The 13913-nt window shown below is 40.8% G+C and overlaps 2 protein-coding genes across 2 annotated transcripts; both read right to left on the bottom strand.

Annotated features, from left to right (window-relative positions):
- Nucleotides 1–103: 103 nt before the first annotated feature.
- Nucleotides 104–6986, bottom strand: LOC133446873 (myelin proteolipid protein-like). The gene is made up of 7 exons (XM_061725060.1): nucleotides 6841–6986; nucleotides 4887–5073; nucleotides 4638–4794; nucleotides 3865–4033; nucleotides 2858–2931; nucleotides 2702–2767; nucleotides 104–2296 (listed from the first exon to the last, which is right to left on the bottom strand). The coding sequence occupies exons 1-7, from the start codon at nucleotides 6842–6844 to the stop codon at nucleotides 2216–2218; spliced, it is 738 nt and encodes a 245-aa protein (XP_061581044.1). The 5' UTR covers nucleotides 6845–6986; the 3' UTR covers nucleotides 104–2215.
- A 467-nt stretch (nucleotides 6987–7453) lies between these two features.
- pcdh20 (protocadherin 20) lies at nucleotides 7454–13115 on the bottom strand. The gene is made up of 2 exons (XM_061725058.1): nucleotides 13037–13115; nucleotides 7454–12545 (listed from the first exon to the last, which is right to left on the bottom strand). The coding sequence occupies exons 1-2, from the start codon at nucleotides 13082–13084 to the stop codon at nucleotides 10020–10022; spliced, it is 2574 nt and encodes an 857-aa protein (XP_061581042.1). The 5' UTR covers nucleotides 13085–13115; the 3' UTR covers nucleotides 7454–10019.
- Nucleotides 13116–13913: the final 798 nt, after the last annotated feature.

Here is a 13913-nt window from a genome sequence, read left to right as displayed (position 1 = left end):
ATGACAATTTGACAAGGACTTCCACTTGATCAAAACTGCATTTTAACTAGTAAAAAAAAAAAAAAAAAAATTCATCTGCAGTAATGCATTTTGTTTGTTACTAAAAGGTGGATCTTGAACTTTCACTCTTAAGAACATGTTGATTTAATTTAAGATCTCGAGTGTCACTGAACAAGCGTGTGTGTGGGCTTCGGGAGACGGGAACACTGTTCCTCTTCACTAAAAACAAAGATCAAAACATGCATTGCATCTTTATTTTCCCTTCATTAAAAGGATATTGTGTATGCAGTGCACACTGTAAAATCAGATCTGGGCAAAGGAAAGACAAAAAAACAAAACAAAAAGCATCATGTCTGTCTTTTCTGATTTACATTTTCTAAATCTCTGATTTGAAGAAGTCCAGTGGTCACATACAGCACATATGAAATAATGCATTGAGCCCAGATTAGAAAAAGCAAAATTGTCCAACTGCATTTGTACCAATTTACAACTGAGAATCTAATATAGCAACCATAGCCAATATTTTAAAGATAACATCCAAACAATGAAGGGAATCTGTTTAACAAAACTAACACGTAATAATACTAAACTTGAACACTACTGAAGGTTCATTCAGATGAAAAAACTAAAAAGTGTTATTGAAAGCTCCTGCAGCAGAACTCTACTGGTGTCAGGAGATGTCAAACGTATTTAGAGAGTATGGAGAGCACAATGTCCCTCCTCTGTCTCTCTGCATCCTTCTATACAGCTCATAGCCTCTCCTCTCCTCTTTCACCTTGTGCCTTAGCATCTTCAGATATACCTGGTACACAGCCAAGTGGAGGCAACAGTGCACCTGTGGACACAAGGAGAAAATACAAAACACCTTACAACACACTTTGGCCCCTACATGTGGCAGAAAGCCAAAGAGGGAGCATCAGATTTACACTCACTACAGCAGGTCCTGTGCTTTCCAGAGAGCAAATGGTTTCAAAGGCACTGTGCACAAACTCTTCAATGCATTCAATTTCACATACTAAAATTACTGATGCATGATGAAAGAGGAAAAAAAAAATAATAATTCTACCAGCGAGCCATCACCTGACATACACACTCACAGCTAAGTAAGATTTCACCAAAAAGAGTAATTACTTCATATGCTGCAGCAGGATCTGCTAGTTTTACAAAAAGTTTAAAGTAGGACTCATTTAGCTACATTAAGATGTGTTATACAATAACTACATACAAAAATTAGACACTCTATAAAAGTACCTCAATTATGCCGTCATGGCAGGGGTTGACACCATAGCAGTGTTTTTGGTTTAATTACCATCAGGGTGCTTCATAAGTAAACACCTAGTGCTCTTGGCATCTCACAATTATGTGAAACAATTTCAGACCTCACTTGATCTAAACAATACTTTCCCTCTGTCAGTAACGAGCTACCAAAAACCATTTCAATTCCTTTAGATGCCTGACTCTTAATCCATCTTTTCCATTATTTGAGGGTGGATGGGGGCGCAGGGGGGTTGAGGTCCCAGAGGAGTTGCATTGAGGCTTTGCAGAGGTCTAACCCTCCTTTATCCAAAGGGCCCACTCCCTTGACATGTAATGTAACCCTGGCAGAGGCTCATGGCGCAGGTGGCCCCCGAACCAGCTCCTGATTGGCTAGCTTGTGAGACAGGCGTGACTCCATTGTTGTGGCTTTTCTCCGGCCCGTGAGAAAAGTCCTGAGGTCAGCGTGAGACTGCAACTGCATGCTTGTCTGCCTCCATGGTGACCAGATGTGAGGAGTGGCAGCTGTGGTAACCTTCAATACCCATTCTGTGTAACAGCTGCATTCTGCTTGGACAAGTTGCCAACTGTTGATCACTTCTTACAAATGTTAATCTATTAGTGCCATGTTATTTAAGTTTAGACTGAAACTGGAGGATGACATTAACTCTAGAAAACTAGCCCCCATAATCAACAATCAAAATAACTTACAAATGTTTTGGTGATGTGAAAAGGAAAATATGACTTGAAGGTCAAAGCAGCAATTATACCCATTCCAACACAGAGAAAAGGAAAAACAAATTACATCCTTAGAAGTAGAAACATAAAAAAAAAAAACACAATATATAAGAGTCCATGACCTCAGATGGTTTTGTGCAGAGGATGTGAAAGGTGTTGCCATTCCTTTAGATCCCCCATGATGATGGCAAAGTGGCGACAGAGTAGACAGGACGCCGGGTGGCTAACACCGTGGACCTATGCCCTTTCTCCCAAGATACCGCAGAACCGCAAAGTTATAGGTGGTTGACACAGTATATGTCAGCTATGAAAAGATGAACAGAAACAGAAAGAAAGAATCAGAAAAAAGGGAGTGAAGAGATGAAAAACCCACAACATCCTGGAACTTCACAAACAGGAATGAAACAATTGTGCTAATGGCTTTAACTTGATGGCAGATATGATCCATATAACAGCTTCTGCAATGAAGCATGCGAGTATAATGGGCACTCCATTTGCCTGCATGGCTGGAACAGGACCAGACATTACAGCACTATTACGATGCTTGTGTCAGCTGACGAAGAGGAACAGAGAGCAATAGTACAAAAGTCATCAGTCATGGAGGCCTGAGATGCCTTGCTGCCTACACTTTGAGCGTCACTCAGTCACATGAGCCATAAACACTTCTGTTGTGCACCAAACTGACCCCAGTGTCGGCAGAAACACTCACCAGAGCCAAGAGAGTGATGCCCGCACCGGCGAAGGCAGCGATGTACAGGTCATAGGTCATTTGATACTGATGAGGAGATTTTTGCATAAATGATAATGTGAATTAATGTAACGTCAGATAAACTAATGCACCGCAGAACTTGGTGCTGGTTCTTACCTCTCTGGTTTTGCAAACATTGGACAGGATCATGCCACAAGCTTTCCCTGGTACTGCATTCCATGGCAACAGCCCTGATGGAAAACGACACCCAAACTAGCTTGTGTTAATAAAATTACATGATGTCCTTTCATTCTTAATATCTATACACCCCATGAAAAACACCAAAGAACAGTAATATATGTAACATTTCTCAACTGAAGGCATTTTAGATCCCAAGGCATAATTCCCACAAGCAAAAAACAACAATATTGTTTGATCATTAAAAATAATAAAAAAAAAAATATTTATTTTTTTTCCTGGAAAAACAGCTGGGCAATGAACTTTTCAAACAAACTGGAAACAAGAGCGTCTGCATTAGGATCTATTTTCAGCTGGAGATTGTTACACATTTGATGTGTTAGTGTTTACACCCTGAAGACAGTGTATGTGGGACAAAAAAAAAGAAAAAGGATACGGAGCTCATGTTTATGGTAATGAAGCAAGAGCCACCCAGTGCGACAGCGTGGCTCATTGTGTTGTAAATGAATTTTTAGCTCCACTCTAGAAAGGAAGTGTTGGCCTGTGGGTCTGCTGGCACTTTCACTCTCGACAGCTGTTGCCTGGATGGCTATAAGGTTTTCCACAGACTCATAGCACACACAGCATTTTGGGATTTTTAAAGCAATGTCTCATTTACTAAATACTTTGCTATAGAATGTACATTAGTACATAGGAAACATTGATCAATATTAGGATTTATGAATCAGCCTCATCTTGAATATGTATTTCGAGCTAAATATACTTTATAATTCTACTTACAAACATAAGTGAGATGTGAACATGTTGAACATGTATCTACTAAATATAAGTGGGCTATCATTTCATTATAATATGCCGACTTAGCATTTAGGCATCTGAAGGTGCAGCCTCACAGAGTTAGATGATTTAAGAGTTAAACTTCTCATCGTCTATTAAATTAATATTATGTGTGCGAGACAGTAAAGTTGCCATTGATGGAAACTCACCATATTGCCTTGCGTCAACACAGAGCTGGTTAATACTTGCTGGGGTCTCAGTCAGAACATCTATGGTCTTGCAGGTTGCGTCCATGTTGTAGAAGAAGTAGACTGGCAAGGCCGAAAACGCAAACACCAGCAGCCACAGGACAGCAAGTACATATGTCATCACTATAAACTGTACATGGGGGAACAGAATAAAACAAAATTAATAAACAGATGTAGTTCATGTAAGGGATACATTGTCTTTTAGTGAAATGTATGATATAGTCTGGCCAAAATCCCACAGATACAATAAAGCATAGCCTTTTTAACCTCATCTTTACAGCTCTGTTCATAGCACTCTAGTTTTAGGTTTTATGGGGTGGAGTGAGTCTCTCAACCTCCTCCCCTGCAGGATGTACCTCTTTATAAACAGTTGTTACAGCTTTTCACCATCCACTTTTGGAGGTACAGCAAAAGCAGCATGAGGTGAAGTTGGGGGAAGATGAGAAGGCTGAATAATTCTACACAGATCAGGGTCTGTGATGTCAGATCTAAACGACTCACTGAATGAGACGTTTTCCGACTGTGACATCCAAGACAAAGTGACGAGATTGTGTCAAGAGTTTTTGAGTGAGTTATCCCATTAGATGTCCACTGAGTGAGCGGGTGAGAAACTTTTTTCTTAACCCTTTGTTTAGAATTTCATCCCACAAACACACAATATGCAAATCTTTGCTTTCTTTTTCTTCCAAGCATCCCTTTAGTTCCCTTTGCTCATTCCCTCTGGACTCTCTCACCGAGGAGCTGAGACAGCGGCCACACATGGTGCTCCTGAACTCTCCAAAGGTTTGCTTGGAAACGCTTGTGGTGTAGAAGCCCTCAGCCAGCAACACGATGCAATAAAGGAAGAAAAAGGAGGCCAAACCATAGATGACATACTGGAAATATTGAATGCTGAGATGGAAAAGAAAACAGACAACAATATAGGGTCAACTACAGCCTGAGAGGTATCACTGGTGACAACAATATAGAGATTAACAATTTACATGAAGGCGAGGGTGATGTAGTCCTGGAGGTTACGTGCAAAGTACGTTTCGATGAGTCTCTCCGTCTCTGTAAGCGCCTGGTGTCCACAGCCGCAGAAGAGGGCAATGCCAGAGAAGCAGAGCAATGTGGCGACGAGGGAGCAATATGGCACCCCACCCAAACAGCGCATACAGCAGTCATAGCAACCTGAGTCAAAACAGCACAGACACGTCAATCAGAAAGAATGAACTGTTAATACTATATGAATTGTCGCAGTGACTGGTGTCTGAAGTGGCTTCCATAAAAACAGTTCAACGTTCATTCAGAGCAGCGAGAGGTTATTCTTTAATGGGTTGAATTCCATATTTTACAGCACTGGGAGGGAGGCAGACATCCCCAGAGATGGATATCTCAACACAACCAAAACCGAAGCCACCCACACAAACAGATAACCATAATGGTTAATCAGACAAAAACAAGCAACTTTTCTGAGACTTGCTTATCATTGTAACTACAGATTAAGCTGCTTCTCGGAGTTCACTCGCAGTGCATTCTTCACCCCAAGTAGTCATGTGCCGTTTGGATAGATGCCGAGGGCCAAAGGCGCAGGGATGCGTCTGCCCTGACCCCACCTCACACCCTGACTCCATTCACCAGCCCACATGAAGAGTGTGAGAAAAGAGGGAGCACAAGGAGGAGAGACAGAGAGGCTGCTTTTGTGACTGGAGAGACAACAGTCTTTGTCTCACAGCATCGTGGGGCTACAAGGGCCACCAATGTCAAGCAAACAAAGGCCGGAGGCACCCCTTTGCTTGACACACACATGCACGCACTCAAGACTTCCTTCTGAGGAGACAAACAGAAATGGGAAAATGATAGTGGGGAGCTGGCAGTGCTGGAAGAGGATGGAAATCGAAAACAAACAATGCAACTGTGTACATGTGTGCCATTACACGCATGAATGCAGGCATCCACAGACACACACAATGGGAGCAGACAGACTGGTTGGTACCATTACAGTAAATACAGATGGCACAAGGGGAAGACGGATCTGTTTAATTGAACACATCTACAAGGCTTTGTTGGCTGTCTGAATCAGTGACATGCAAAGTGTGACCTCTGTGATTTCAATAACATGACTTGTAAAGTATGAAAGACAGTAATTATAATAATTTAAAAAAAAGTTAGGAAGCTCAGTTGTGATTCATAAGTAGGCAAAGAAAAATAAAACAGTTTCTAAAAGCACAAGGATGTTTGGCCACCATAAATGAAGAACTTCAAGTAAAAGTATGTCAAGAGGACATTGAAGAACCCTTGAAGAAGGCTTGCGCCGAAACGCGTGGGTCTCTACTCCCATGTTTTTAAACTTATTAGCCATGTTTCAATGCAGGCTTTTTAATATTTTTCCAGAAGAAGAGTGCCTTGGACTCCCTTTTTGACAAGATATTGTGTTTTTTTCCCCAACACCAAAGAGCACCTTCAAGATTTTTTCTGAACAATTCCCTGAGCACTTCGGATTTTCTCTTCACTTTATGTCAAGAGAAAGTTTAAATTTTATTTAAGTTTATCGTTCAGCTCACGCGCCTCCAGGTGCACCTTGTTCCAATTAACTAATTAAGACATCACAGGCGGGAGAGGCTCATCTTCCCGTCCGTGACCACGACGAAAAGTCTCTTTTAAATCATATAAACATGAAAATGAAAACCTGAGGTCAAGCTCCCTTGTCGTAAAACTAAGAAAGACAACAACCGAAAAAAGATGCAAGAAGAGCCTCCCAAGTTTGAGATAAGTCTCACAATATCAGCCGGCGATTAGATGCCCTATAAATTGCCAGAAAAATACACTTGATAACTCCTGACGCGCTCTTATTTCTCCCGATTTAAGAATCCATTCAAGTGTAATCAAATTTTGTTTGGATAATAAAAAATGTATAAAATGTGGAGAGAGTAAATAGTGTTGTGTGGAGTTTCTTACCCATGTCTGGAAGGATGCGTTCAGGACGTGTTTACTAGTAGCGCCGCCTGCACCGCAGCTGGTCCGCTGATGATATGCGCTTCTGCCCTGCAGCCCCCGTATATCAATCTCAACTGGCGTTCTGTTCCCCAACAATGGACAGAGCCACCGATGACTGCAAGTGCAATCTTAAAGAAACAATGTCGCTTTTCAATGAACTTCAGGGCGGGGAATAATGAGGAGGTCAGGGTTCTTAAATTGCAGACATTTAGTAAGTTCATTGTTAATGCTTATTTGCATGAAGAGAGAAACGTGGGACTTCTTATGCAAATACAGAAGTGGGCAGTCGTTTTTTTTCCCTTCTTTCCCATGGAAAAGTTTTATTCTTATATGAAATGGCTTTTCACAACTTATGGCAACCCCCATTAAAAAACACACACACACACACATATATATATATACATATATATATATATATATATATATATATATATATATATATATATATATGTGTGTTTATATGTGTTTATATGTGTGTATGTATGTATATGTAAATAAATAAAAAATAAAATCAATGACCATGTGGCACAAACGGAGAAATACATGTAGTGTAAGTGAACAGGCATGCATCACAAACGTGTAATACGTTTTTATTTCATTGAACCAAAGAAAAACATTTATGCATTTATAGACAAGATTGTTTGATCCAAACATGAATCCCATCTGAAGTTGTCCTTGGTCCACATTTAGACTTGAACGATTCACTCAGAGTGCACATTGTTGCTTAACCTAAGCCGCAAATCAATCAGCAATGGCCTATCTATTCATTATTTTTATTTATTTAATAACTTGGCCACATCTGACCCATGCCGCAAATGCCATGACTCAAGCTGTGTCCAGCTCATGACCAGTGCCCAAGTTTAGGCTTTAATGTGTTTGAGAATTAACGCTAGATTAAGGATAAATAAAAACATATACATACACTGTTGTAAAACAAAATGTAAAAATGTTTAAACAAAATCGACAGACATATCAGGTACATTTTAATGTAAGTTAAAGAAACATAAAATAAATTGTGAACACTCAGGCAATGCTGTCCTTAGTTAGAAAACTGTCAGATCATATCTGACGGCAGTACAATACATTGCTCAACATGAAAGCTGACATCTATCCATCCATCCATCCATCCATGCATTTCTGTGTACTCAGGGTCACAGGAGCCTGCTGGAGCCTTTAATCTGACATTCAAACTGGCAAAACTGATATGATCTTTGTTTTTGCTCTTTTCAATAGATGCATGTTGGAATGTTTAGAAAATAGAGCATTCACAGACCAACAGTGTACATAACTGAGTCTTTTAAGCGGAACAGGATACAGAGAGTACAATAGCTATATCTACATCATGAAAGCAGTCTCATTTGATGAAAAGACAAAAAAAAGCAAGCAAGAAAGAAATAATGTGCTTATTAAGCCTTAAAATCACAAATAATCCACTGAGTATTTGGGCCAATTCCAACTTGTTTTTTTTTTTCTTTTTCTATCCCACAATCAAATATTCTCAGACTGAGAAGAAAAAAATAATTTGAGTTAAATGAGATGTGCTTTGAGTTGAGCAGAGCAGCATGCAGCATGGACACATTCCTGATCTCAGGCAACCTGACAGTGGTTAGAGAGAGTGAGAGAATGTCCTATGATTCACTCCCACCCTCCGGCCCAGTATCAGCAATGGAGTGCCGGATTATCCCTTACTCATGTCCAATAGATGGCAGGCTTCCTCCTGCAACAGCAGTAGCTTCAGTTCTAACAGAAACAACACACATAATTTCTTCTAGAAAAGGCATTCTCTAAATCAAGAATAAGCTATAAATAAAACACTTTTTAAACATGGCTGTTTGGCTTGGCAAAAATATTTCAAAATACAATGCTTTATTCATTTGTCTGTTTTATTCCAGTGATCTATCTATCAGTCCTCTTCCATCGAGACTAGTTCAATTTGTAATTTGGTTGGACAGCTCTTTATTTGTTCTCAGTTATCATAGTTAGTCTCACAGTGAGAACCCTATTAGATTATTTATTTTTGAGCCGCTAGCTCAGAAATCCTCCGAGACAGTACTCATGTTATACAAGCTTTGTTCTCCACTAACCAGGTTGTTGTACATTGTGTTTTACAGGCTCTGCCTCTTTGCTTTTCTTCTTTCCTTTCACCCAGGTGCACACTGGAAACATGACTTAATAGTTTATGAGACTGTAAAAATAAAAAAAAAGTATTTGTTTCTGAGAGTTAAAACATCACCTTGTATTTGCGATTGTGTGTTTTCAGGTTTGTAAGTGCATTGTACTGGCTCATTCATATTTCATGCACCATTTAACCTGCTTTAGATCTCAATGGTTCACTGAATGCTTCAGTAGAACATGAAACCAACTGGCTTTTGTAAAGACTTCTTTGTACGCAGCGTGATTTCACTCCAGACGTCCATTATGGAAATTGAAAGGAAAACTGGGTCCAGTACGGTAGGTTTTGCAGCTTTTGGGTGCGCGCCAACCCTGTAGGTGGAGCTGGCACTATCAGGCAACAGGTACAAGGCGGAGACTTGAGATTCTGGTAGAGCTTCTTCATACCACCTCTCACGTGTCTGCAACTGCTGTCTCCCCTCTGAGTTACTTCTTTAGAGAATTTCATCACTTCCTCACTATAGGAACATTAAACCTGTTGTTTGTCTAAATACTGAACTATCCATAATCCAGAGACAGAACTCTGAGAGAGCACCAGCCAGTTTAGCAGATGACTATCTCAAATTAATTCCTGAAGGTTATGGGCAACAATCACTAAGAGGAAAAAGCCGATACTGGGTTTGTCCCTCTGCTTTGATCTGTGGTATTTTTCCAGATTAAACTGTAAACATCCCTTATGACTTGACTTTTTTTCAAATAAACAAGGAAGTCATACAGGTCTCTGCTGCCAACCTGAAATTCTTTTTTATCAGATTGCTTTTTCATACTTTCCTTGTAGCTCACAGGGACCTTTATCGGAGAATGGATGATCACTGCCAGATTTTTCAGTTTTGCTGTTGATAAAATGCTTGCATAATCTTCTGCATCAGATTCATGCCATGACTAATTAAAATAAAAGTTACTGCAGACAAACATTTTATTTTTTTTGTCTTTTTTCATCCTGATAATAGTTTTTTTCCTTTATTCTGTTATTTGTCAGAATAGTATTTGTCTTTGAGTCTGAGTGGAATCTCATTCTCCGATGTGTATCCCCTCTTGTCCGTTTGTTTTCCACTTCTCCATTTTATACATAAACAAGCTGTTACCAAGAACAAAACTACAGATGCCATCATCATACCCACGCCAGCAAAAAAAAATACTTTTGCATATCTAAAATGCTCCCCGTCACACATGGGAGCCTTTGAGGGTGAAACAAAATCAGATGGTCCCACCCATGTAGGCACCCTCTCCAAGCAGCAGTTCCCCATGCTTTCATTGACTAAAAGATTAACCCAGACAGTGGTATATAGTGGAGTTGGTTTGCCACTGTCTCTTACTACTACAAACAGGTGATGCATTCCCATGTCCTTCCCTAGAAGCTGATGACTTAAAGTGATGTTCCCTGATCTTGAGTCCACCTCGAAGGGGCTGCTGTTGGGCACTGGTTCTGGTGTCACTATAGCGTATGTGATCTCCGAATTCAGTCCCGAGTCCTCATCGATGGCATAAATCTTTGTCACCATTGTACCAGCCAAGGTTGCAGGGGAGACAGTCAGGCACGAGGAGTTGCTGCTGGGAAGGATCACTTTGGGCTGGTTGTCATTGACGTCCTCCACGAAGACAGTCACTCTGGCCGTGGAAGTCAAAGCCACTGGGTTCCCGTTATCGCTGGCCAACAGGTAGAGCTCATGGCGGTCATTTGTCTCACGGTCTAAGTTATTGGTGGTGCGTAGCATCCACGGGACGTTATCCACAACAAAAAGTGCACTGCTGTTAACGACATAGAAGGCTGTTTTCCCATTCTCTCCCTCGTCAGGGTCTTTAACCTCTATTCTTCCCACCTGGGTGAACGGTGGTGCATTCTCAGGAACGAAAAAGATGAAGTGCTGGGTCGGGAAAACAGGTGCATTGTCATTCTGATCCAGAACACGAATAATTACAGTAGCATTGGACTCCAAGGGAGGAGAGCCACTATCTCGAGCCAAAACGATAATTTTGTGTCGACTCTGTTGTTCCCTATCCAGACGAGCTGACACAGACAGTTGACCTGTCACAGAGTCGATGTTAAAGATGTCAGATGTACAATTCTCCAGCCTATAGGTCACCCTCCCGTTGTATTTGCTGTCTGCATCAGAAGCTGACACCCACAGTAACAACATTCCAGGCTGGTTGTTTTCCTCAACTTCCAGCAGGTACTGAGGCTGGGAGAAATGTGGGGCATTATCATTTACATCTACCACATACACCTTGATCACTTCCTTAAATGGGATGATCAAAGATCCTTCACCTGATCTGCTATGAACTACCACAGAAATGTGATATTCATCTTTTATCTCATAGTCTAGAGACTTTGATGTGGAAAGCAGATATTTGCCATTCTGTGGGCTCAAAAGGAAAGGCACGTCACCCTCAATGGCAATAGATGATACTTTAAAGATGCTGTCACCCTCAAGCTCTAAAACAGCTAACCCAGTGGGGGGCTGGTTCTCTGGTAACAGAATGGTCTCGTTTTGATGCTCGGCTATGAACCCGATCTTGATCGTGAGCTCCTGCTTCGCCTTGGGGAGCATAGATACAGTTACCTGAATGTCTACTGGGGGACAGTGAAGACCCATGGCTAACACTTTTAACACAAACTCCTCTGACCTGTCACTCTGGAGGTCTTGTCTTAGTTTGATGTTTCCAGTATTACTCTCAAGGCTAAATAGGGCCCTGGCCCTCTCAGAGACTTTGGGACTGAAGGAATAAACAATATCAGCATTTGAACCTGTATCTGGGTCTGTGGCTATTACCTGAGTGATCGCGGTATTTTCTGGGGAGTCTCCGGGGACGGTGACTGCACGTGGGCTGTCAGAGCTGAAGCTCGGACAGTTGTCATTAACGTCTGTCACTGTGACTATTAAAGCTGCTGCGGCACTTAAAGGCTGTGCACCCCGATCAGTCACCACTAGCTGCATCTGATGAAGATCCTGAGTCTCCCTATCCAGAGCTGTTTGTACAACCAGCGCAACCGAATTCCCATCTTCCTCGGCTTTTAAAGTGAAAACACCATCAGAACCTTGAAGGTGGTATGTCAGCTCTCCATTATCTCCAATATCCCTGTCCGAGGCCAGGTCATCCAACAAGAAACTGGTCCCGACAGTCACGTCCTCGGGCACATTCAAATGTATTTGACTATTTTCAAAATGCGGTGCATTGTCATTAATGTCCTTTATGATCACATTAAACTGTATAAGGTCCTCTGAGGGTCCCACAACAGCATTGTGCAGAATAATGCACTCCTTAGTGTTTGTCTCTTCTGGACAAAGATCCTCACGATCCAGCTTCTGCTTAGAAGTGTAGATATTCCCATTGTCTTTGTCCATCCACAGATACTCCTGGGTCAGCAGCTGGTACGGAGGTGAAAAGTGTTCACTCAGTGATCCAACCAGAGTGTCTGGCTCCACTTCCTCTGGGACAGACAGCAGGATGGAGCCACATATAATCTGCTGGATGAGGACCACAGGCAGCAGATTCTGAAACAAAAAGAAAATAAAGATTTGTTTTCTTTTTTGTGATAAAATCTACCTGAAGTTTCGATTCAGTTTCTCTTGAAACAATTACAAATTCCAGAGGTATTTTCCTGGATGATTATGGTTTAAACTTCAAGCTTCAGTGAGTTCATTGAATAACAAACAACTGCACAATGGATGGTACTTAACCCGAACAATTACTATGAGAATGAAATGGTGCACTTAAATCAAAAAGCAAGTAGCAAGTAGGCACTGTTGCATGCATATTGGCACCCATTACACACATTTCACATATCTAAATCCTTCCTTTAAGGTTAATAGATTCTGAGTGTGCAGAATCTCTCTAAAATCTAAAAATCTCGATCAATAAGTGTCTCTGGCACACATTTAGTGTATTTCTTTTTTAACGATTTCCTTAATAACATTTCATTTGCCATTTCTACCAGTCAAAAACACAAAGACAGTAATAATATGCAACTGGAACAAATACTGACCTGCAGTAGTCCAGCCCAGTTCATATTATAAGGAGTCCCATATCCCATTGCTTTTTAGACATGCCACCTAGGTCTCCTGGCAGCGAGTGATCATTGAGAACAGAGGCAGCCAAGCAGCCTATTTAAACCTGTATATCTGATGCCTCTTAGACGCCCCTCCTATCTGACTCACTTATCAGAGGAAAAACGGGTTTACCTGCAAGGGCCTAGTTTCCTGCTTATCTTTTCTTTTTACAGCTGAAAGGTGTGTTGGATTTGTGTAAATAACACAACATTTTTTTCTTTTGATGTCAGATCACATATGCTCAAACATACTTGTTTAAGCAGTCTTTCAAACATCTGTATCATGTATTCAAAGTTGATCATGACTTTCCTGCTGATTTACATTTTTTTTTGCTTCTGGTTCCTTGCAGGACTAAAGGAATTTGAACAGCATCTTTAAAATTTGTCAGGAAATTGACACCGATAAGAAAAACAAGTTAAAAAAAGTGACTGTTTTGATGTTTTAGGATGTTGTAAAATATGATGTATTTTAGAACTAAAATTGCTCAATGTTAAACTATTCCTATAATAGCACAATGTATAGAATATATACAGTGCTCTATTAAATTGATCAAAGCTATAGTTATTTTACAATATAAAAGGCCATTCAGCATGGTGACTTTTTGTCTGGTTAGCAGTTAAAAGACTTACTTATTATTCAGTATTAACAGGTAACAGATAATTAGGAAATACTGCCCTCCGCCTCCAGTGTTGGTTTTGAGCGGCCTCTACAGGCAGAGCAGGGTACTGCACCGTTTACAGCCGCGTTAGAGAATATAGTATTTTTGTTCGACTGGAGGGCAACTTTCTTTTCCAACTAGGTGCCTTCTTTTCA

The sequence above is a fragment of the Cololabis saira genome, chromosome 7, assembly GCF_033807715.1.
Source record: "Cololabis saira isolate AMF1-May2022 chromosome 7, fColSai1.1, whole genome shotgun sequence".
In the NCBI taxonomy this organism is placed as follows: Eukaryota; Metazoa; Chordata; class Actinopteri; order Beloniformes; family Belonidae; genus Cololabis; species Cololabis saira.
Note: the sequence above shows the minus strand (reverse complement) of the source record. Positions and strands in the feature narration are given on the sequence as shown.

Bases quoted from the DNA above. Each gene is read 5' to 3' on its own strand.
- LOC133446873 (XM_061725060.1), bottom strand. The intron at 4,795-4,886 runs GTAAATTGTTAA...TTTCCATCTCAG, and splicing joins TACATCACCCTCGCCTTCAT to CATTCAATATTTCCAGTATG. The intron at 2,768-2,857 runs GTAAGAACCAGC...TCTCCTCATCAG, and splicing joins ATGTTTGCAAAACCAGAGAG to TATCAAATGACCTATGACCT.
- pcdh20 (XM_061725058.1), bottom strand. From the start codon at position 13,084: ATGGGATATGGGACTCCTTATAATATGAACTGGGCTGGACTACTGCAG. The intron at 12,546-13,036 runs GTCAGTATTTGT...TTTTTGTTTCAG, and splicing joins ACTGGGCTGGACTACTGCAG to AATCTGCTGCCTGTGGTCCT.